The sequence below is a fragment of the Odocoileus virginianus genome, chromosome 2, assembly GCF_023699985.2.
Source record: "Odocoileus virginianus isolate 20LAN1187 ecotype Illinois chromosome 2, Ovbor_1.2, whole genome shotgun sequence".
NCBI lineage: Eukaryota > Metazoa > Chordata > Mammalia > Artiodactyla > Cervidae > Odocoileus > Odocoileus virginianus.
Genome location: NC_069675.1, coordinates 69,663,527 through 69,687,418, shown reverse-complemented (window position 1 = coordinate 69,687,418; position 23,892 = coordinate 69,663,527). Strand labels below are relative to the sequence as shown.

General features: G+C 36.9%; 1 protein-coding gene across 3 annotated transcripts in view; it reads left to right on the top strand.

Moving 5' to 3' along the window:
• Positions 1–20,138, top strand: part of HADHB (hydroxyacyl-CoA dehydrogenase trifunctional multienzyme complex subunit beta) — a 28,259-nt gene extending 8,121 nt beyond the window's left edge. For 2 of the 3 annotated variants that reach the window (XM_020913850.2, XM_020913849.2), the window contains exons 5-15: positions 4,111–4,155; positions 6,025–6,124; positions 9,119–9,206; positions 10,336–10,523; positions 10,853–11,033; positions 11,573–11,694; positions 14,402–14,481; positions 14,559–14,606; positions 15,331–15,418; positions 15,738–15,812; positions 16,374–16,601. In XM_020913850.2, coding sequence (XP_020769509.1) covers positions 4,111–4,155; positions 6,025–6,124; positions 9,119–9,206; positions 10,336–10,523; positions 10,853–11,033; positions 11,573–11,694; positions 14,402–14,481; positions 14,559–14,606; positions 15,331–15,418; positions 15,738–15,812; positions 16,374–16,586 — 1,228 coding nt within the window. In that variant the 3' untranslated portion in view covers positions 16,587–16,601. Of the gene's footprint in view, positions 1–4,110; positions 4,156–6,024; positions 6,125–9,118; positions 9,207–10,335; positions 10,524–10,852; positions 11,034–11,572; positions 11,695–14,401; positions 14,482–14,558; positions 14,607–15,330; positions 15,419–15,737; positions 15,813–16,373; positions 16,602–19,149 lie in introns of those variants that run through there. The other variant, XM_020913847.2, reaches the window with a different exon arrangement.
• The last annotated feature ends 3,754 nt before the right edge of the window (positions 20,139–23,892 follow it).

Genomic DNA, 23,892 nt, shown 5'->3' with positions numbered 1-23,892 from the left:
CTGAAGTTTAAGCCAGCTTTATCACTCTTGCACCTTCATCAAGAGGCTGTTTAGTTCCTCTTTGCTTTCTGCCATTAGGGTGGTGTCCTCTGCATATCTGAGGTTGTTAATATTTCTCAAGGCAGTCTTGATGCCAGTCTGTGATTCATCCAGCCCAGCATTTCACATGATGTACTCTGCATATAAGTTAAATAAGGAGAGTGACAATATACAGTCTTGACGTACTCCTTTCGCAATTTTGAACCAATCTGTTGTTCCTCGTCTGGTTCTAACTGTTGCTTCTTGACCTATATTTAATGTGTATATACATTGTGAAATGATTACCACAATCAAGTTAATTAACATATCCATCACCCCTTATAGTTTATTTATTCCTTCTTTTAAGGTGTTGTCAAAAGGAACCTTTGTGAATGTAACCCAGTAGGTAATACTATTGCTGAAAGTGTTAGTCACTTAGTTGTGTCCAACTCTTTGTGACCATGTGGACTGTAGCCCGCCAGGTTCCTCTGTCCATGGAATTCTCCAGGCAAGAATACTGGAGTAGGTTGCCATTCCCTTCTCCTGGGATTTTCCCAACCCAGGCATTGAACTCAGGTCTCCTGGATTGTATGCAGATACTTTACCATCTGAACCACCAAGGAAGCCCCTAATAATATTGCTGCTGCTAAGTCACTTCAGTCGTGTCCGACTCTGTGTGACCCCATAGACGGTAGCCCAGCAGGCTCCCCCGTCCCTGGGATTCTCCAGGCAAGAGTACTAGAGTGGGGTGCCATTCTCTTCTCCAATAATATTGCTAGTCAACTAATGTATAATTAATACTTTCATGAAATTAATACAGAATAATTCAGTAGTGAAATAGCGTGGCAGAATCTGTTTTTCATCTTTTCTCATGAGCTAGTCTAGTGTAGTGTTAGACTGAACTAGCTGTATTTTGAAGACCTAGTGTGGGACTAGGTAGCTTGCTTCCAACAGATGCCCTTTCCCCATCTGGAGAGAAATACATTGTTTCTGTGCCTCTTCAGAAGTTTAAATACTAAGGCCATGGGCCTGTGGGCACCTTGAAGGGACTTTAATCTGCTGCTTTGGCTTTCTGGAAGTTATCAGAATTGGAGTTGATGGACTGGTCCAAATCATTGTACAGCACAGTCCCAAATATATGAAATAACAATGGTCCTAGACCAACCCTCAAGTCCCCCAGAACCTAACTACTGTTCCCCCTAGATTTCCTTTCTCCTTTTCTGTTCCCAGCTGAGGCCCAGTCTGTCTAAAAGTTGATGATGGACTTTGGGAACTAAGTGAAAATTAAATGAAACATTAGTTATATTCTCTTAAGATTATTTTGATGTTCACGTTTTGAACTAGCAGTCACTAACTTAAAAACAAGCTAAGAAAAGTTATCTGCTAAAAATAATGAGACCTTTCTATACTAATATGGAAATATCTTGGAGATATGTTAGGTGTAAAAAGCAAAGTTCAGAGCATTGTGTATAATGCCACCATTTATGAAAGATATGGACGTGTGTATGCATGTGTATGTATGTATATGTATGTGCAGGCATGCATGCATGTACATACAGAAACAAGAAACGTTCGTTTTTAAACAGTGGTTTAGGACCTAGAGAGTATCTTCTTAGGTAAGTAAATGGTGAAGATTCTTCACCTTCTCAATATGATACCTTTCTTGTATGGACACAACAGTAGTAAGAGTAAGAATCTGAAGCTTTAGCAGCAGAAAAATAATGTGAGGGGATCCTTGTTGTATTTAGCAGCAGCAGGATAGGAAAAGAAACTTCCATCAAGAGAAGGAAATTCTTGACTAGAAAGGCCATTTTTTAGTAAACGTTGTTTGTATACTGTGTAGAAGTTTGAGTCTAACTGTTTCACTAGCCGCTGAAAAAATATGAACATGCTCAAAGATACCATTTACACATTTCCTTTGATAGTTGGTATCAAACTATCAAAGGTGAAATTTGATTTGAGATATTCAGCACATTGGTATAGGTTTTATTCCATTTGTTATTTTTTATTATTATGTTTTAGTTTAATTTAGAATCCTAATTGAGGAAGAAGATAAAGTTCATGAGTAATTTAATAGCACAGAGAAGAATGTTGAGTAATGGTAGGCAAATATAGTTAATAGAGAAGAAGGAATAAAAATTTTAAGGTACTATTCATGTGCAAAACAAAAATGACTAAAAATAATGCAGAGAGAAGAATTTATAAAGAAGACAAATAGTTAAATCATATTATTAATCTTACGATTGAGGTAACAAATGAGTCTTCTAAAAAATAATTTTCTAGATGGAAAAAGATTTTTTTCTGTTTAATTTGCTTTCAGCTTTCAACTTAATTTGCTTTGCTTTCAACTTGTGTCACTTGAAAGACCTATAGATATTTTGGAAGTATTTTGGAAGCACTGTTAGGAATATACCCCAGCAGTGACATGTGGGAATCTTTCAGCATCCTGGCTGAGAGGGAGTTACAGGAGCATGAGAAGAAAAATTGTAAAATGACAGATAATTATGGTTTAAGCATTTTAAAATTGATACACTTTTGTCCAAGTTACTCTGCTGTAAATTTTAGGGAACTGGTTTTCCCTATAAAAGATTTTTAAAATCACTGATGGTTCTTCTAGTGACTCACAGTAAAAAAAACATTTCTGAGTTTTCAGATTTTAATTTTCAGGAATTTAAAGAATAAATATTCTTATTTAATCCAGCTGCATCTGGAACATTTCATAGTTCCAGAAAGTAAAGAAATGCTTTAAAAAAAGGGGCATGTCAAAAAACACAGGACCAACCTAAAATAACTTCCAACGACAAAAATTAGGAAAATTTTATTAATAAAATAAATTATAATAGTATAATATTATACTATAACTCAAAACATTAGATATCTATGAATCCAATCTGATATAAATAAATGATTGAATAAAGAAATAAAAGAGAAAAGATAAGTCTTTCTTGAAGAGTTTCAATTAATAGATACAGAAGGAATGAGGGAAATAGATAAATCATCACAGGAATAGCTGCTGCAACCAGGATCTAGGAATGAATGCTAAAATTAGTGGGGGAGAAAGGTTAAGAAGGAACAAGATATTGGCATAGCCTCAATTCTCTCCCCCAAAATATTTATTAACTATTGTGAGGATTTTAACATGTGCCCACAAATTCTTTGTTACTTTTCTCACTTGGAAGTGGAGCTTAATTCTTCCCTTGAGTAAGGGCCAGAAGTGACTCACTTCTAATAAATTGAGTTCAGAAAGGGAAAAATAATGAAGAAAACTGGCAGACACTGCTTCAACTAAATGATCAAGTTAATATCACTAGTAAGAAGTTATGTTGCTTTCACATTCACTCTGATAAGAAGCAGAGGGTATTTTACCTCTGTGATACTCTTCCCTGGTGTCCATAACCCCAGTCTTCCAAGTGTCAAGGTCAAGAAGGATAAGGAAAGACTGAGAAACAGTCACAAATTGGAGATTAAGGAAGCATGATAAGTAAATGCATGGACTGGAACCTGGAACAGACCAGTAATAGGGAAATAGTGGAAAAACTGACGAGGTCAGGTCAAGCTTAGCGAGTAGTAGTGTGCTGGTGTTAATTTCTTTGTTTTGACAAGTGCATCATGTTTACATAATATTAGCATTAGAGGAAGCAGGGTGAAGGGTATGGAGGAACTCTGTTCTTTCTTTCCAATTTGTAAAACCTTAGATAACTTCAAAACCAAGTTTTCTTTAAAAGTCCTAATATATCCCTCATGTCCCTTTAGACCTCACAAAATAACTAATGAATTTTTTAAAAATAAAAGGGAACTTAAAACAGTGGGGTTTAGTTTTGCAGAATATTTGCCATATGTCATGCTGAACAGTAAGACAGTGGGCAGGATTTTTGTTCAGTTCTTAGCTTAAAAGGAGTCAAGACTTGTCAGAGTTTTAAGGATGACAAATAGCAAAGTCATACTGTTTCTTTGTTTGAAATGATGTTAAGTGCTTTTATATTAATAGCAGCTTATGGTTAGCTTATTTCTTTAGATATTTCAAATAGAATGAAAAACATTTTTTATTAAAGCTCTAGGCTTTTGGTTAAATTATTTATTTTCTTCCTCCAGATATAAAGACCTGATGCCACATGATTTGGCTAGAGCAGCACTTTTGTAAGTAAATGCAGTTACATTTTAGATCTTATTTCAATAAAAACCCTTTTCTCCAGTTTTTACACTTGAAATAGTATGTCTAATAGAATTCCCATAGCTAAGATATGTTAACTTTATGCGGTGAGAAAAAGCACTTAGTAGATTTTATAAGATTCATCTAGTCTTCATTTTAGCCATGTGTGCTACACAAATTCAAGCAGGTGGTGAATGTCAGTGATCTTTATTTTGCAGGCTTGACGATCTCTTGGCATGATAGTATTCCTTAATGTACTGTAGCTAGCTGCAGGTTATAAACAGTGTAGGACTGGATTGATCAGGCTAAAAACCAATACGTGTATTTGATGGTTATCTCAGAAACTTCATTACTGTATGAGGATAGCTGAACAGATTATGCAAATACAGATGCAGAACCTGTATATACAGAAGACCAACTGTGTACTAATGGCATAGTACAGCATCCTCAGAATTTCATATTCATGGTGGGGTAGGGGTGGAATACCTCCCTATTTATCTAGAAAGAAGCCTAGAATGAGACATGAAGATTCCTCATTTAGCTTTCGTAATTGTTATCATTTTGCCATGTGTGCTGTGCTTAGTCACTCAGTCACGTCCAACTCTTTGAGACCCCATGGACTGTAGCCCATCAGGCTCCTCTGTCCGTGGGGGTTCTCCAGGCAAGAATACTGAAGTGGGTGGCCATGTCCTCCTCCAGGGGATCTTCTCGACCCAGGAATTGAACCCAGGTCTCCTGCCCCCATTTTTTTTTTTTTTCCATATTTAGTATTTTTTTTTCCCCAGACCAGGATCTGGTCAAAATTCATATTATTATGCAAATGAATGTATCTCTTTAGTCTCTTTTAATTTAGGACATCCCCCCAACCCACTCCCCTTGATAGTGACTTTTTGAAAGGTCCAGGCCAGCTGTTCTGTAGAATGTCGCACATTCTGGATATATTTTTCTAGTAATATTTAACTCTCCTCGGTGAATTTCCTGTAAACTGAAAGTTAATCTCTAAGCTTGATTAGATTCAGGTTAAACAGTTTTTGGTAAGAATGCTTCACAGGTAAAGCATATGGCTATTGCATCATGTCAAGAGGCACATGATGTATAATGTTAAATCGAACTCTTCAGTCAGAGTGGTCAAACCACCAGATCTTTTGGTGATAAATGTGTGTTTTTTTTCTTTTGCAATTAGTAAGTCATCTGTAAGGTGATATCTTAACACCATATTCCCCAGCAACCTTTGACCAAGTGGCTTTAGCATTCATTGATAATTTTTGCCTGGATTAGTTATTACGTTAGAGATGATAAAATTTTGACTTTACTTATTCTTTTATTCCTCCTATATTTATTGGTTGATATTTTTATGTAAAGAGCAGCTTTCCCTTTCAAAAAAATGATGTGTTTATATTGATATTTCAAATTTAAATGTAACATATTTGGGATTTTACTTCATCTCTTTAATTTTCTATTTGTTTCTCTTTTCTTTTTGACTGAAAACTTTGGTTTATGTATCTGTTTATCCTATTCCAGATTTTTTTTCTTTCGTTTTTTATTGGAGTATTGTTGATTTACAGTATTAGTTTCAAGGGTACAACAGAGTGATTCAGAATTTTTATAGATTATATTCCAAATTATTGATGATTCTTCCTATTTAACTTTTTATTGCCAATTGAGCATCAAAAGTTGACTTTTTAAATCAGTCTTTGATAGTGTGCCACATGCTTGTCAAATTAAGGAAAAGACACAATCTCTACTTTTTTAAATTCAAAGTTAACCTTTTAACCAGAGTTAACTGTAATGTTTTATGTGGTGATCTGTGGCACTGTCTTGAATGTATGAAATGTTTCTTTGCCTTCTGCCTGCAGGGGTTTGTTGCATCAGACCAGTGTCCCGAAGGATGTTGTTGATTATATCGTCTTTGGCACAGTTATACAGGAAGTGAAAACAAGCAATGTGGCTAGAGAGGTGAGTCAAATGTTATGTTGTTTGAAGAGATTGATAGGAGAATCAATTTGAATTTTAGTTAATAGAATTTACTCTTTAAAAGCTATTAAAATTCACTAAAGTTATATTTAATTTAAAATGCGATTTTACTATTTGAATTATTTTATATTTAAAAAAATTGTATAAATCAAATGATGTACACTATACTAGTATATGTTTATGCTGTATTATAAATCAAATCAATTATTTGAGCTGGTTTTGGATATATTTGTATTTCTCTTAGGAAAACAGAGATTTTGGCAAAGCATCACTGATGTGACTTTTTGTAATGTGAGATATAGTGACCTCCAGTCAACTTAAAATTTCCATTTTACAGAGAACTTATTTCATATCCATGGTTTTTGTTGGAGGGAGTTGTGCTTATTCATTTGTTCCCTTTGACTAGTGGGCACATAGGGCATTTTTTTTTTAACTATTTCATAGGAATTTACCTTTACCCCAGTTGGCAAAGCTCCATGTACTGTTTATTGAGCAACTGAGATAATGAGAGGCCTTGGCAATTCTGTGGCATGTCCCACAGTCATTTTGTAATGAAGACTGGAAAAACGTTTTCTGAGCTTTGTTTCCATTCGCAAGTGGCTATTTGGATAAGGTTGGCTCCAAAGCACATTTCAGTGTGCTGAGCATTTTCTGTATTTCTAGTTTGTGCTTGCCATACTATTGCTTTCAGTATAGTTGGAACTTTCACCACTGTCAGCCAAGAGAAAGGAAAAGGAGTAGGACTGGAAGTATGTTTTGTCCCACCTTTTTACTCATCAGTAAATGTTCAAAAGTAAATGTTCAAACTGCTGAAGGCCTGGTGTTACTCAAGTCCACAATAGTCAACTGTTGCATATTGTAAGGGAGGCAGGAAAGGATTAAGAACAGGAAGAGGTTTTTTCCCCACCTCCTAATTTTTTGGAGTTTCCTTGATCTTCACACTTCTAATTGTATCACGCATGACAATTTCATGAATATATCAAATTATTCATAATACATTTTCAGCTCTTATATTCTGGAAAAAAAAACCTAAGTGACTCTTAAAAGAGCACTTAAAAGTAAATGTTGAATCTGTTTCAATTTTCTCTATATATCTATTCTACCTCAACAATTAAAGCCTTGTTTTTTTCTAAATTTTTTTCCTGGAAATTTTATATCCATGTGCAAATCTCAGCTATTGATTGACATGCGGTAGATCCCTCTCCTGGCCCTGTACTAATAATGCTAAAGGCTGAATTCAGGGAACATTAGAATGTCTTTTTAAAGTCATTTTGCAACCTGAAGGCTGCTGTGACTTCCAGCAAGAAAACTTTCAGAACCTCTTGTCTGTGGTAACATTGTAATAATAAAATCCTGAAAGGCTTCTGATGCTGGGTTCCCATGAACCTGACTTTAACGAATGCCTCAGCTTATTTCCCTGGTCTCCAACTTACCTAAGAGACATCTTCCTCCTTTCCCTTCATTGCACCATCTAGTGCCTAAGCTTGCCTTGAGATTCAAACTTTAAATAGAAGCACGGAGACAAGGTTCACCAGCAACCACTTCTATTTAAAGTTCTTTCAGTCCTGAGTCTCTTGGGGCCAAGGGTGTGACGATTGCCTGAGGATCAGGCCATTACGACCTGAGTGCCCTTTACCCTTGCCTCACTGGGGAGCTCTTTTCCCCTTCCTGGTGGAGACTTGCCTTTCTCTTCCTTTTGGATTGGTTTACATCAAGAGCCTGACGTGCAGTTGCCAGTAGGTAGTTTTTAGCAAAGTGAAGCATAAAGCTGAAAATCAGTTAAGAAACAGCCCTCTAATCTCGGCTTTGGAAGCATGTTAATCTTACCAAATGATAGGAAGTTTTGTATTCTGAGGATTGTTAGAAAAAATTAATTCCCTTAATAGGAACCAGAGTTTCATAGTAACTGGTGGTGGTCGGGGACATGAGATGTTGAGAGCTTTGTTTTTATTTATTTATTTATTTATTTATTTTTTGAGAGCTTTGTTTTTAAAGTGAAACTTTTAATATTATAAAAATAAGTATTGAATATTTTATTTTTGTGCCTATGCATCAGTTCTTATACATGAACAAAAATAGAATCAGGCATTCATTGTATTTTTGGCAGTGTAATTAACTCAATAAATGGTATAATAAAATAATAGACATCCTTATTTCTATTTTTGCAAGATTAATGGAGGGCCTCAGTTTTTCTCAAGGTCCTTCAAATTAATTCTCTTTTGAAACACCTCTTATGTCATCTTCCTGATCAGTTTTCTTGTTTCTAGTTGTTAACTGGTCCAGTCCTTATTTTTCAGAGACTCACTTGTGGCCCAGGCAGTTTTCCAGAATTTTTTTCATTCACTTGAACTTTTGGATATTTGGCATGTTTTTCAGCTCGGCTTTGCTTTGGATTGACAGTGCGCTGTCTGAAATATCAGGCAATCACTGAAAGTAGAGATGAACATAGAGCAAGTCAGGGACCTGTGTGGGAATCTGTTCATGAATGGTCAACTCTTTAGAAATTATTTTCATGTCTGATGACTTTGCTTTACTTCTAAGCCTTATAACTGCAGGAACACAGGTCATGAGACTCTCACCCCATGATATATTTCATCATTCCACCAACCATATGTAGCAGGTTTACTTTAGGTCTATTTGAAAATTTTAAATGAGTTAAAATCAAATTATATATTAATGTTCTTAGAAGCGCTGGGAAAAGCATTGCTAAGAGAGGAGGTGAACTGCCAGAGGACTGTAGGCTTGTATACCACACTAGAAAATTGCTGCAAGGAATTTGGCAGTGCTTGTTGATTAACGGCTAGATAAAAAATTCATAAACCATTTCCATGATGGGCTTAGTTGTATTTTAAATATTCCTCTGTGAGATATTATCTCCTTTCCTGATTTACCATATAGTGAAGTACTGCTCACAGCACCACTCACATGTTGCACTTCCTTTATAAGTGATCATTGCATTCACTGTATTTTCTGAAGGCTGCCCTCGGAGCCGGCTTCTCTGACAAGACTCCTGCTCACACTGTCACCATGGCTTGCATCTCTTCCAACCAAGCCATGACCACAGGTATGTTTTTTTTTTTGACAGCAGAAGGTACATGTTGGTTCTCCTTTGTCTTTTCTATGATCATTAAAAATTATTCTTAACAGAAATACATGATCTCTGAATTTGTGTTTCAGAAAATAAAGTAGCATTTACATTTTTTGATTTTTGACAGTAGTTCTCCACCTTTTTCTTGCCCTCCATACCTGAGGACCACAACCATTCATGTAATTTCTCCATCAGTAGTGTGGCTGGCTATCACAGAGGTTATTAACTGGAGGGCATACTTCTGGATTTGAAGCAAGAGGAGTTTATCACCTGCTAGGTTTTAAGATTAGGTGATTCTAGCATGATACTCCCCCACGAAGATGGTGGCCTTCCTCCCTCCACCATCATCATAGCGATAAATCACTGACTTGGATGGTACAGCTCTTGGCTCTACTTTTCCCCCACATCTTGGCCTTTTTATAATTATTTACAAATTCTCACAACAAACTGAGCAAATCTGTGGAACATTTTGTAACACCAGCCCTTACTGTGAAGAGACAGGAAACCTGAAAGATATAGTGATCATGTGCTCTCTTAGTGATATCAAGGCCAAGTGGCCAGCCTACCATAAAGGTGGCAGGGAATGAAGCTGGAGGCAGAAATGGGCGCATTCTCCACTCCGCACAGCATGACTGCTTCCAGTTAGAGCGACATAGTACTTGCCGGTGGCCGTAAAGAGGGCAGGGGGCTGCCTTACATCTAAAAGCCAGACTTTCTCTAGCTTGTAGTAGAAACTGAAATTCTCTTTATAGGAAAAAAAGTTGTTGCTGAAACTGAAGCTGGGAGCATATGAAATATGCCACATGTTCTGCTTTAGAATATGATTTATGTGAGAATTGGTCCAGTGGATACTTCTAAAAGTTGATGTCCCTGTAGCCTGAATGAATTGTTTTTCTCTAGTGCATTGAATGTATTTTGAGTCATTCCAAAAAATTATCCTAATCCCTCTGAAAAGATAAATACCTGAATTACACATGTTGTACAATGCTAATAACTAATGTACATTTTTTAAATCAAGCCTAAATTTAAGAAAAAAATTACCAGCGGTCTGTTAATTTATGCAAAAGATGCTCATGTGCGTATGACATGTGCCTGTGCCCTGTAGCTGTCGGCCTGATTGCTTCCGGCCAGTGTGACGTGGTCGTGGCAGGTGGTGTGGAGTTAATGTCTGATGTCCCTATTCGCCACTCAAGGAAAATGAGGAAAATGATGCTGGATCTCAATAAGGCCAAGACTCTGGCTCAGCGACTCTCTGTAATTTCTAAATTCAGATTGAATTTCCTATCTCCAGAGGTAAGACTCGTGAATGCTAACATAAAGACGTGTATTGCCAAAGCATCCCACTGCAGAGATTTAGTGTTCGATAAGATGGCATGGGTTCAGTTACATTCTAATAGCTGCAGATTCTGTTAGTTACAAGGAAAGGTTAATTATTAGGTCAAGATGAAGAAAAAAATAGCGGAAGATTTGAATTTGTAAACCCTTTTTAGAGATGCCTTGCTTACAAAGAACTTCCCTTGTCCCAATCTTGATTGATCGTAGACTTTAACTTTCCCAGATAACCCTAGTGTGATATAGCACCTGTTCACAGTGTACCTGGTCCTGAATATCTCCTTTCCCAGCTTCCTGCAGTGAGTGAGTTCTCCACCAGTGAGACTATGGGCCACTCTGCAGACCGACTGGCCGCTGCCTTTGCTATTTCTCGGGAGGAGCAGGATGAATACGCACTGCGCTCTCACAGCCTGGCCAAAAGGGCACAGGATGAAGGACTTCTTTCCGATATTGTGCCCTTCAAAGTACCAGGTAAAACAGTTTGCTCAGCTTTGTAAAGGGGAATGCTTCTTGATATTGTTAGGGAGTTCTGAATTTCTTCTAAACTCCAAAAACCCTAAGTGACTTTCCAATCAGTATTTCCAAAATACTCAGCTTTTATTCTTAAACATTGACTCAGGTTTCAATTTTTGTTGTAACATATGTAAGCATTTTAAAGAGATGTTCTATAAGTCTCCTTTAGGTCTGGCAGATATATTTTAGTTCTTATGTGCATGCCTGTTTTTAAAGTTCTGTATTTATAAGTCTTCTGTAAAGAAGAGCCAAATGTAAATGAATATCTTAAGAAAATAAGATATCCTCTTTAATGTTAAATCATTTAGATTATTTCCGAAATGCCTTAAGAGTTTGCTTTCATATTTGGTAATGTCTTGATAACTATAAAGAGCTTTCTTTTTAGTGAATAGTTATGGTTTACATTTTATTTGTTCTTGTATTTTTAAAGCATATTTCTCTGGAGAAGATATATAATGCTTATTGAGCTTAGAGTTAAAAACTTCATATTTTTATAGGAAGAGATACAGTTACACAAGATAACGGCATTCGTCCTTCCTCTCTGGATCAGATGGCCAAACTAAAACCTGCATTCATCAAGCCCTATGGCACAGTGACAGCTGCAAATTCTTCTTTCCTGGTAACTATGTGTGCTATATGTGTTTACTAGTGATCTTTTATATTTGTGTATTCTGAAAAAGAAAGCCTAAAATAGATGTACTTGTGTGTATTACGAATAGAGACTTAAAAACCTGCTTACTCAGATTTCTCTGGTGGTGATGTGGGTAAGAATCCACCTGCCAATGCAGGGGACACAGGTTCAACCCGTGGTCTGGGAAGATTCCACAGGCTGCGGAGCAACTAAACCTGTGTACCACAACTGTTGAGCCAGAGCTCTAGAGCCCACCAGCCGCAGCTACAGAGCCCACCGGCCACAGCTACTAGCCCACCGGCCACAGCCCACACGCCTAGAGCCTGTGCTGCGCCGCAGAGAGAGCTGCCACAACGAGAAGCCTGCCCACTGCAACTAAGGAGTAGCCCCCACTTGCCACAACTAGAGAAAGCCCTCACGCAGCAACAAAGGCCCAGCACAGCCAAAAATAAATAAAATATACTTACTACAAAGACTATTAAAATAGAATCAGCTTTTAAAGGCGTAGAAGTCACCTGATCCTGTCACCATTCTAATACAAAAAAACCATTCTCAAAAAAAAAAAAAGCTCTTCTCTTCAGTCACTTCAGCAGTCAAAAAATTTTGCCTGCCTGTGCTGGGCACTGGAGATAAAAAGTTAACTGTAGGGGCTTCCCTACTGGCCTAGTGGTTAAGACTCTGAGCTCCCAATGCAGGGGGCCCAGGTTCGATCCCTGGTCAGGGAACTAGATCCCACATGCTGCAACTAAGACCTGGTGCAGCCAAATAAATGAATAAATATTAAAAAAAAAAAAAAGTTAACTGTAACATAGTGAGAAAGTTCTGTGATGACTGCAAGCATTGGCTCTTGGAGAAGATACATAGTTGGGTAAGTCAGAGAGTCTTCTTAGAGGAGGTAATACTTGATCAGGTAATCTTGAAGGATGAGTACAAGCCAGTTCAAGAAGTGTATAAAAGGCCTTCTAGGCAAAGGGAATGGCAAATGCAACTTTGGGAGTTAGGAGAGCAAAGGGCCTCTTTGGAGAAAAGCCTGGTTGGAACACAGGATATGAATTTTGGGAGTCATCTATGACTTGGAGGACAGGGAAGCCTGGCGTGCTGCAGTCCATGGGATCACAAAGAGTCAGACACAGCTTAGCACCTGAGCAACATAAGACTTCGAAAGTAGGCAGAGAGAATGACAAGATACTTTTTCTAGCTCTGATTGTTAGAAAATTATGTTTTATGCTGACCCCCAAGTTACTTTCCTATAAGCATCATGGAGTAAATCTACTCTCATTTTTGGTTGTTCTTTTATGTATATGCAGGTAGCTTATGTCCTTGCTTGGTTTTTTTTTTTCTTTCCTCCTCTATTAAATGTCCCTCTTGATTCTGCTTCTGCTTGTGAGATGTGATTTCCCTCCTCCTACTACCTTGGGTGCAGTCTTCAGGATATAGTTCATCTGGTCAGTGTTTCTTTTTACAGTATTATTCTCCTACCCAGACATAGTCTAGAAAGAAACATAGGCAAATGTTTGACATATTTGACCTTGATAAATGACAATTTAATGCCTGCTCTTGAGTTTAGGAAAGGATGCCTGAGGTAATTTTAGCAGGATGGTGTACCACCTGGTAAAGCCTGAGCAGTGAAGGACTGGTTAGGAGGTTATTTCTAAAACCAAATTGGATGATAGGTTCATATGGCATCAGTTATACTCTTGGCAGATCTGAACCCCCTTGAATACTTGTGAGGTGTGCAAAAGGTTCAGGTTTATTCATCAAAAATCGGAAACACAAGTCATTAGAGGTAATATATCACAGATACATGGATTTTCAGAGATGCAGTTAATGCACCATATTCATTGCAGTTTTTCATAATTGCACATTGAATATAGTAATGTGATGTTACTATGTATAGTCACCTGTGTTTCCAGACTTTCTGGCCACCTTATTGGTAGTGGCTGCATAGCATCTTCAGAGTTACTGAGTTACAAAAATATGATCTGAAATTACGGTAGAGATTGTTTTAATTTTGTCAATTCTAGAGAGTAGTTTCTTTTCCTTTGGAATTTTTGTAGTTTGTTTTTTTTTTTTTTTTTGAGATTTTTCTTTTGAAACGGTAGTAAAGGGCTTTTGTGAGTAGTACTAATTTGTCCCCCGCTTCTCAGTTGTCAGTTGGAAAAAAGCATATGTGGTGTTTCCAGAGAGGGAAGACCATGGTCCTTATATTCTCAGCTGTCTACCTATTTCTTCTTCTGCTTGGTTTGCTTGTTATAGAGCCTTTAAATTGAAGAAAATCATGTACAAGCCACAGGCAGGAAACAGCTGAGAAGCAGTCCAGACAATATAAAAATAAATCAGTAAAGAAGAGATTTTGGGGAGGATTAACTCACAAAATCCCTCATATTCTGTGCCATATGCAAAAATCTTCTAGTTTATTATGAATACATATTGAGTTACCAATTCTCATCATTCATTTTGATAATCATGATACTTTTTGAATAGACTTTTCTACCCTCATCTGCCAGAAATGGGTCAGTGTGTATGTGTCTAAACTGTGACTTAATGATGGATAAAATGAAAAGATTTTGTTACAGAGTCGCTCTGTAAGTGTGATGCATTGGTAAATTTAGGAACAGAGCATAGAAGATGGCTGAAGAAATAGCACCAGATAGGCTGCAGTTATTTAACATTTTTGTTCCAATTAACATTTCAGACCGATGGTGCGTCTGCAGTACTGATTATGGCAGAGGAAAAAGCTCTGGCCATGGGTTATAAGCCGAAGGCATATCTCAGGTAAAGTAAGTATTCAAGTAAGTTTCCTGTGGTTTCTTTACTTTAGTAGAGAGCTCACCCTTCTGTTTTTTACCTAGGGATTTCATGTACGTGTCCCAGGATCCAAAAGATCAGCTTTTACTTGGGTAGGTAGCATTGTATATTCTTGGATTAGTCTAGAAAATATTGGTTACCCATGTTTATTACATAGATTTTAAAAGTATATAAAGCACTGAGTTCATAATTTTTGAACTCATAGTTTTGTGGGTTGGGTTTTTAAAATAATAATCCTTTACATTGTGTTATCATTTTATAGTTTCATCACTTTTCTACTTTTTCCTATACTTTTCTACTTTTTCCTATACTTTTCTACTACAGTTATCATATATATACAACTTTTTATTCTTTTTTACATTAAGATGTCATAAGCATTTTTTTATACTGCTACTTTGCAACACAATCAGAATAGCTTTTTATAAAAGCCTCCTAATGTTTAGATAGACTCCTCTCCCTTCCTCACAAGGCTGTACCCTCACTAACCTCCATCATGTCATTTAACTAGCCATGCCCCTTATGCTCTGCTGTTTGAGCTCTGTGTTCTTCTGGCTCTTCACATTAACTTGCCCTTCTCTTTTATTGTCTACTTGCTTGCTATCTCTTTCTCTGAGTCTAGAATATCAACTGCAGAGGGCAGAGGCCATGTCTGTTCAGTTTACTGTTGTATCACCAACAGTTTGTTTGTACAGTAGAATCAGTGAATGAGTAGAGGACCTTCTAGTAACTATGTAAAATTCGTTTGGGGAATATGAAAGAGTTCTTTAGTTAAAAATGAAAGTTTTAATATCGTATCACTGATTTTTTTTTTTTCAGACCAACATATGCTACTCCAAAAGTTCTGGAAAAGGCAGGATTAACAATGAATGATATTGATGCTTTTGAATTTCATGAAGCTTTCTCAGTAAGTCATTTTAAAGACACATATCAAAGGACTATAATTGTTTAATATGCGTGAAACAAGTAGACCTTTATGTTTGAAGTACTGACTTAACACTACTGGGAGGAAATCCAGGGCTACACCCACAGTGTTGAAAAACATATCTTTTGAAGCTATCTCTTTGAGTCCCCTCAGAAGTATCAGGTTGTTTCTTTAGAAAATATTCACTGAAAACTGATTTAAAGATTTGCTTAGCTCTGAAGTTAGACAAACTCATGCGAAAAAGAAAGCCTTGAGGGATTTTACTACAAGAAGGTCCTTATTGAGTTATTTTCCTTTCTAGGGTCAGATTTTGGCTAATTTGAAGGCCATGGATTCTGATTGGTTTGCACAAAACTACATGGGTAGAAAAGCCAAGGTAAGTTTCTGGTTGAAAATATGCTTGAGGAAAAAAAAGATACGCTTGAGGGATTTTCCTGGCAGTCCAGTGGTGGCAGTGCTTCCACTGCATGGGGTGTGGGTTCTATTGCTGGTGGGGGAACTAAGATCCTGCATGCCACACAGTGTAGCCCCCCCCCAAAAAAAAACCTTTGAATTTCCAAAGCACTATAATATTTGGCACTTTAATACCTGCTAATAAAAATATGAAGAGGAAGGCTGCTGCTTCTTAGGAAAATTTTTGTGTGTTATTTCATATATTTATTTCTTAGTTGAAAAATAGCTCCTGGAAATTCTTTGGAAAAAATAAAAGCAAAAATTCAAATTGTCTTTTATTCATCCACTCTGATGTCAGATGAAAAATAAACAGGGCCCTTGACTTTCAGAATTGATTTGGAATTTCTTTCGTAGTAAAATAGCATATGGTGGGTCTTTAAGAAAGTTATTTCCCTCTATTGCAATTACTTCCTGTTACTCAGAGCCTGGCCTGATTTTTAAGTAAACTCACCTTTTTATTTGTGTTTATTTTTGTGGGAGCCAGGTTGGATCGCCTCCTTTGGAGAAGTTTAACAACTGGGGTGGATCCCTGTCCCTGGGGCACCCGTTTGGAGCCACTGGCTGTCGGCTGGTCATGGCAGCTGCCAACAGGTTACGGAAGGAAGGAGGCCAGTATGGTCTGGTTGCCGCCTGTGCAGCTGGAGGGCAGGTAGGTCACAGAAGCTTAATAGGAGCTTCCAGAAAGTTATTTTCTTAGAAACAAACTCATCCGAGAATGTTTGATTTAGCTTAATTCGAAACAGTCTTAGAGTGATTTTTCTGATGACACACAACTGGAAAAAAAGCCCATTTTTGCAGGCCGGGGAGTACAACTTCAATCCTAAGAGTTCTTGGAATGAAAGAAGCTATTTAAATCCAAACTTTTTTTTCCCCCTAAAATAATGTTTACAGGTTTTATTTGTAAAAGTTACATGTGCTCATTATGGAAATTATGGAAAATAAAAAAAGTATGTAGAAAATAAGACTAGAATCACTTATAATCCCCACATCAGACACTATCATTATTCATACTTTGATATATTTTTTTCTTTAATAATAAAATTTTATTCATTTATTTAGTCACCTTAAGACCTTATCTATAAAATCTCTCCAAGAGGAAAATTGTCTTTCATGAGAACTGAACTATGCAATGGAGAATTAATTTACCTCTGGATAATTTGTTGCTATTTAGCTGGGGAAAATTATGTTTTCTACAGATTTTTTTCTATCTCTTTTACTTGTGCTACCGACAAAACTTCCTACCTGTAGCATTTCACTGTGGGACTACAATCCAAAGGAAGGCTGGCTGTACTCTTTTTTTTTTTTTTTTAACCCTGCTGGAAACAGATTTGATTTTTCACCAGATAACAGAATCTCTCTGTTGCTGACCAAGATGAATAAGATACGTAAAAGTATAAACATCTTGCATTTTAAAGCCTTTATTTATGGCTTTTCCTCAGAGACTTTGAAAAAGCAAGGGGTCAGTTATTTTTAGGTTAGAATATTTTAGACTTCATGATCGGAAGTATTTTCTAATCTGGCTAACTTTGTTTATGGAAAACCATGGTTGGTCAGGACTGGAACCCTCCTTATCTTTCTATGCCAAGATTCATTGGGGGAGATAACTGGTGCACAACGTTGTACATAGTGCGTAGTCCACATTGGTCAGTGTCCTTTGGTTTTGAGTGTTCCCTAATTTTTTAATCTAGCACATAAAGAATTAGTAACCTAATACTAGATGCTTTTGTAAGTGAACAAAGAATAATATCCAGTGTTATTACTTTCCTCTAGAAGTTTAAGGGTAGTGAGGAAGGCGATGAGCATTCTAGACACTAGATTCAACTCGGCATTGTTTCATCAAGAGCCAAGTGAGTGCTGTATAGACATGATTAGATCAGAGGAGGAATCCATCACTGGGTCTACAGCAGGAGTTCTCAGCTTTGGCACTAGTAACACTTTGGGCTAGGTAATTCTTTGTTTGGCTGGCAGGATTATGCCGCGTGTTGTAGGGTGTTTAGCATGGTTTCTGTCCACTAGATAACAGTAGTAAACAACCCTCCTTATTACCCGCTCTCCCTGTCTCACCATATACACACAGTTGGGACAACCAAAAATATCTCCAGACATTACTAAATGTCCTCTGGGGTGGGTGGGGAGCAAAATCACTGCAGTTGGGAATCACTGATATAGAATAGTATAAAAGATTTGGAACATGAAAATAACACAGCTTAAATAAAATAGGAGAAGGACTATTCTAACTTACTATGTATCCTTCTAGGACAACTCCAAGTCGGTCAGACCTTCCCACCTCTGTTCTTTCGTTTGCTTGTGCTTGTATCAAGGATATTTAACAGTTTGTTTTGAACTACAGTGTATACTAGATTAAGGATAGAGACCATGTAGCAAAACCTTGTACCCACACAGTGTTTAGCTAGGTGCCTTATACATAATAGTTGCTTAATAAATATTGTGGGGATTGAGTTGAATCTAGCAGTAGGGAGATTAGTTAAACTATTAACTGGATTGATAACAGTCCAGAAGAAAGAATGATTATGATTATCAGATAGGATTTAGACACGTGACATCATACATTTCTATACTAGGTTTAAACTAGGGAGGTAACTGTACTGTGCCTAGTGCTTGGGAAGGGGTTTTCTACCTTTGACTTTTGTGGGACTGCAGCTCATCATCTCCACATGCATAGAGTAGTAAAGAAGAGACCAGGCTTTGGAATCATCTGGTTTCAAGTCCTGACCCTGTTATTTGATAGCTTTCTGGATTTGAGTGAATAATGTAACCTTTTTTACATTTTTACATAAAAAGCCCCTATTTTTCTCATCTTTCTCACAAGAAAGAAAACTGTTGTCAAATTCACTGTATCATGATTATTTTTATACAGCTAAAAAAAGCCACTGTGGCTTATTTTAATAGCAACCACTTATGGAGCATCTACTAGAAATCAGATTCTACTAGGCAGACTTTGATACACATGTGTATGCATGTATGTGTGTGTGTGGTATATGTACACACACACATTGTATGCTATTGCTTAATTTAATGCTCACAAAAATACTTTGATGTGGGCACCATGAGCCCCATTTTATAGAGGAAGTTGAGGTTCAGAGTGGCTAATAACTTTCCCAAGATCTCACAGTGTTTGAATGGCAGAGTCAGGATTGAGTTCCAAAACCTGTACTTTTCTCATGGTTCTCTGCTGCCTCCATACTGGCTGCGTTCATTGCCTTTCATTGCTCTAATTGGACTTCTTTTTCCTTTTACAGGGCCATGCTATGATAGTGGAAGCTTATCCAAAATAATAGATCCAGAAGAGGTGACCTGGAGTTTCTGTGCAGCACTCGGCCTAGGCAATGCCATTTCAATGCACTATTCAATGACATCTCTAGTTCCCAGCTCCTCTTAGGAAAGCAAAATTTGTGGCCTTTTGTTCAATACTTTGCAATTAAGCCTTTCCAGTGTTCTGAGCTTTCCAAGAATCACAGCTTACTACTCTTTCAGGGATCCCTTAGTTACCAGAATCTCTCACAGTGATAAGTCAAGCAATTGTGTTTGGTCTCTATTTTTATTAAGGACTGAATGAGTGGCTGCAGTTTTGGAAAGAGACTAGGTGAGATTTGGGATCACCTTTGTAACATTTGCAAATTATAACTCATTCGTATTTGTGACCTTACGATAAACGTTTTCTATAAAATACAAAACCAGTGTGCCTAAATTAACTTAATTATGGGAAAATAGTTCAGAATCTAAGCATCACTGAAAATTTACTGAAATCTAAGCATCACTGAAAAATCTAAATGTTTAGATGTATAAATACCTTGTTAAAAGTGTTAGTTGCTTGTGTCCAATTCTGTGACCCCATGGACTGTAGCCTGCCAGGCTCGTCTATCCATGGAATTCTCCAGGAAAGAATACTTGAGTGGGTTGCCATTCCCTTCTCCAGAGGATCTTCCTGATGCAGGGATCTAACCCGCATCTCCTACATGGCATGCAGATTCTTTACCATCCGAGCCAACAGGGAAGCCCATATTGGATAACCTTAATAAAGTAGAAAAGTTTGAGAACCACTTGCCTTGTTTTATTAGAGGTAAGAGGTGGTTCTCTTGTTTTAGGGACAGATTTTGCCTTGGACTGCTCATTTGTAACTTCTAACTTTTGGTCTACCATGAGGCCGCTTGGAACATAAAGTCCTGCTTTAGAATAACACCATTTTTTCCCCATTGCCCAACTGAAGTAAATTTATTTTATTACTGTTTGGAGATGTTTCTGTTTGCCAGGTGTAAAGAAATTTTAAAAATTTGGTCCACATACTAAAAATCCTCTCAGTTTTTTGACAACCAAACTGCATTGAATAACATGTGCTCATGCTTTGAAGAAGCAGTCTCAGCTGCAACCATTTATGTGAATGATGTTTAGATATATGAAAGTTACTAGCAATCATAATCATTCTCTAGTTCAGGAAGTTTGGGCAAGGGAGCAAGTGCTAACCTTTTAAAAGGTTATTTGAGGATCCCAGCATCATTTCCCCATGATTTCATTAGTAAATTCTATATAACGTGAATTTTTAATGCTGTAAACCAGTGTATTTACAAATCACAAGTATTAACTCTAGAAGTTAAATATAAAAGATAAAAAACTCTTTGCAATTTAGGGAAAAATACCACTTTTACTCTTAGGTTGCGATGGGTACTTTTTTTAAAACCACACAGTAAAAGTGTTATCATAAAAGAGAGATGTAGAAGTTGGCTTAAGTTGAAATAAGAACGTTTGTTCTTTATATGATAGAGTAGGAAGACAAGCCACAAATGTGGTGAAGATACAGATATAACTTAACAAAGAATGTGCGTATATATATATGTATCTTACAAAGGTATATCATATATACATATGATAGAGATATCTCTCTTAGATCTTTGTCATATTTATAGGATAGATATCTTACAAAATATGTATGATATAGATATATTTTACAAAGGATCTGGGATGTATACAGAATTCCTGTAAATTAGTAAGAGGAGAGATAGCATAGTAAAAACTGGCAAAAGATATTAACAGGTATTTTTTAAGAAAATAATACACAAATGGAGAATAAACATAAAAAGATGCTCATTAGTCATCAAGAAAAACCAAATGAAGATCATGATAAGGTATTACTTTATGCCTAACAGACTGGCAAAAATGAACAGGACTTGAGAACACTAAGCATTAGTGAGAATGTGGACAATAGGGACTTTTTATACCTGCTGATAAGAATGCAAACTGATACCACCATTGTGGAAAACAGTCTGGCATTATCTTGTACATTTGAATATGACACGTGGCTTATAATTCAGCATGTCCGCTCTTAGGTATATTTCCTGAAGAAACTTGCACACGAGTTATCAGGAGACACGTACAACAGTGATGATAGCAGCATTGCTCTTTAATAGCAAAATATTATAAATAACAAATGTTCATCAACAGCAAAATTTCAAAAACAAACAAAACTAAGTATACTCCTTGGCAGCCTACATAGGAGATGAAAATATTTTCCAAAACAATTAAGAAAAAAAGAGAAGTCTTATTGAAGAATTCCAAATAATATGTGTAGACCCCACACTCCAGGAGGTGGAGCATGCCCTTCCCCAGGTAAGTGTGGGCTAGACTTAGTGACTCAACTCCAAAGAATAAAGTATGAAGATGGAGAACCAGGCAACCTTACAGTGGAGAAACCTGGCAGACACTAGCTTAACTAAGAGCCCAGGGTTATCATCATAGTGCTGGCATGTGGATATCACAGACCTGATGGTACGATGAAATCAAAAGGGCCCTTCTCCTTAGTGGTATTCTTTCCGAGTACCCATAACCTAGTTGAATCTTGAGACAGCATCAGACTAAACTAAATCAAACTAAAGTAAACAAAATTCTTGTCAATACTCATAACTATCAAGGTCATGAAAAACTGTCACAGACCAGAGGAGGCTAAGGAGATCTGACAACTAAAGGTAATGTAGTATCCTGGGTTGGATTCTGAAATAGAAAAAGGACAATAATAAACTGATGAAATTTGAATGAAATCTGGAGTTAATAGTTTAAAAAGGAGCACAGATAAAGGAGCACATATATGGTGAAATTATTTTTGAGAAGAGTGCCAAGACTATTTAATGGAGTAAGGACAGTATTTTCAACAAATGGTATTGGGAAAATTGTATATACACATGCAAAATAATGAAGTTGGACCCCTGCCTTATGCTGTACAAAATGAACTCAAAACAGATCAAAGACACAAACAGAAGAGCTAAAATGATAAAACTCTTAGAAACATGGGGAAAGCTACATGATACTGGGTCTGGCAGTGATTCTTGGATATGACACCAAAAGCACAGGAGAGAAAAAAAAATTGGAGTTCATAAAAAAATGTTGGTACATCAGAGGACATGTTGAAAACACAACCTGTGAAATGGGGGAAAATATAAATCATATCTGATAAGGGTTATTCAGAGTATATAAAGAACTACAACTCAACAGCTAGAAAAACAGTTTAAAAATTGGCAAATGATTTGAATAGACATTTCTCTAGAGAAGGTATACAATGAACAATGAGTGCATGAAAAGATATTTTACATCACAAATCACTGGAGAAATGCAAATCAAACTGTGACTTCACAGCCAATAGAATGGCTACTTAAAAAAAAAACCCTGAAAATAACAAGTGTTGATGAGGATATGGAGAAATTGAAACCTTTGTGTACTATTGATGGGAATTTAAAATTGTGCAGATGGAATGGAAAATAGTATAGCAGTTCCTCAAAAAGTTAAAGGTAGAATTACCAAATGACCTAGCAGTTTCAGGTCTAGTATATATCCAAAAGAATTGAAAGTAGGGTCTCAGAAATATTTATATACCTATGTTCATAACAGCATTATGCACAATTACTAAAACTTGGAAACACTCGTGTTCATTGATGGACCAATGGATGAATAAAAGGAAGGCAATCCTGTCATATGTTACAACATGGATAAACCTTGAGGATATGCTAAGTGAAACAAGCCAGTTACAAAAGACAAATACTGTATGATTCCACTTGTATCAGGGATTTAAATATTCAAAACAAATTCTTAAGGACAGTAGAATGGTGGCTGCCAGGGCATGGAGGGGTGATGAGTTGTTTAGTGGGTACAGAGTTTCTGTTTTGAAAAAATGAATTCTGAAGGTTGGTTGCACAGCAATGTGAATGTACTTAATATTACTGAAATGTATATTTTAAAATGGTTAAAGTGATAAATTTTATGTGTATTTTATCATAGTTAAAAAAAATTTTTTTTAAGGTAAGAGAAAACATTCAGAACAGAGGTTACCTCTAGGTGGGGGGCAGTGGCACTGGACTGGAGAGGAGCACATAGGTTAAAGTTACGTACCGTTTCAAAACATTTTGTACACCCGCGTTATTTTCATTTGCATGACTGCTACAAAACCCCATCCTTGGCTGTGGTGATTACAGTTATCTCCTTGATGTTCTTAAATAGCTGAAACTGGTTATATTCTTCATAAAGATGCCAACTTAAAGTGTCTTTTCATGTAAAACTTTAATTACACTCTCTGTTCCACCTGATAACCAATTGCAAGTGGAGCCTTTGTTTGCCCTTATTTTCTTTCAGACTTTGGAAGTTTGGCTACCCTTTCCCCAAGGCTCTCCCCTGCCCTCAGCTATTTGCTTCCAGCAGTCTCTGCTTCTATCTTTCCTGAGAGAAGAATTCTAATTCTCTGCCTGGCTCCTCCCCGTGTCCTTTCTCAGTTTTGTATATTTTTTCAGGCCTCTCAAGTTTTGATCTCTCTTGAGGAGTAAAAGGTGGTATCAGGGTCTTCTGGGCTTTCTCAGATTTTTAATGGGTGACTCAGATGCTCTCTGCCTGTATCACAGTGGTTTTCTGGGGACTCTGAACCGGTATATTGTGCTGCTTCAAAGAAGAGCGGTCATTGATTGAGAGGAAATGGGAGAATGTGGGGACTGGAGGACAAAAATAGTAGA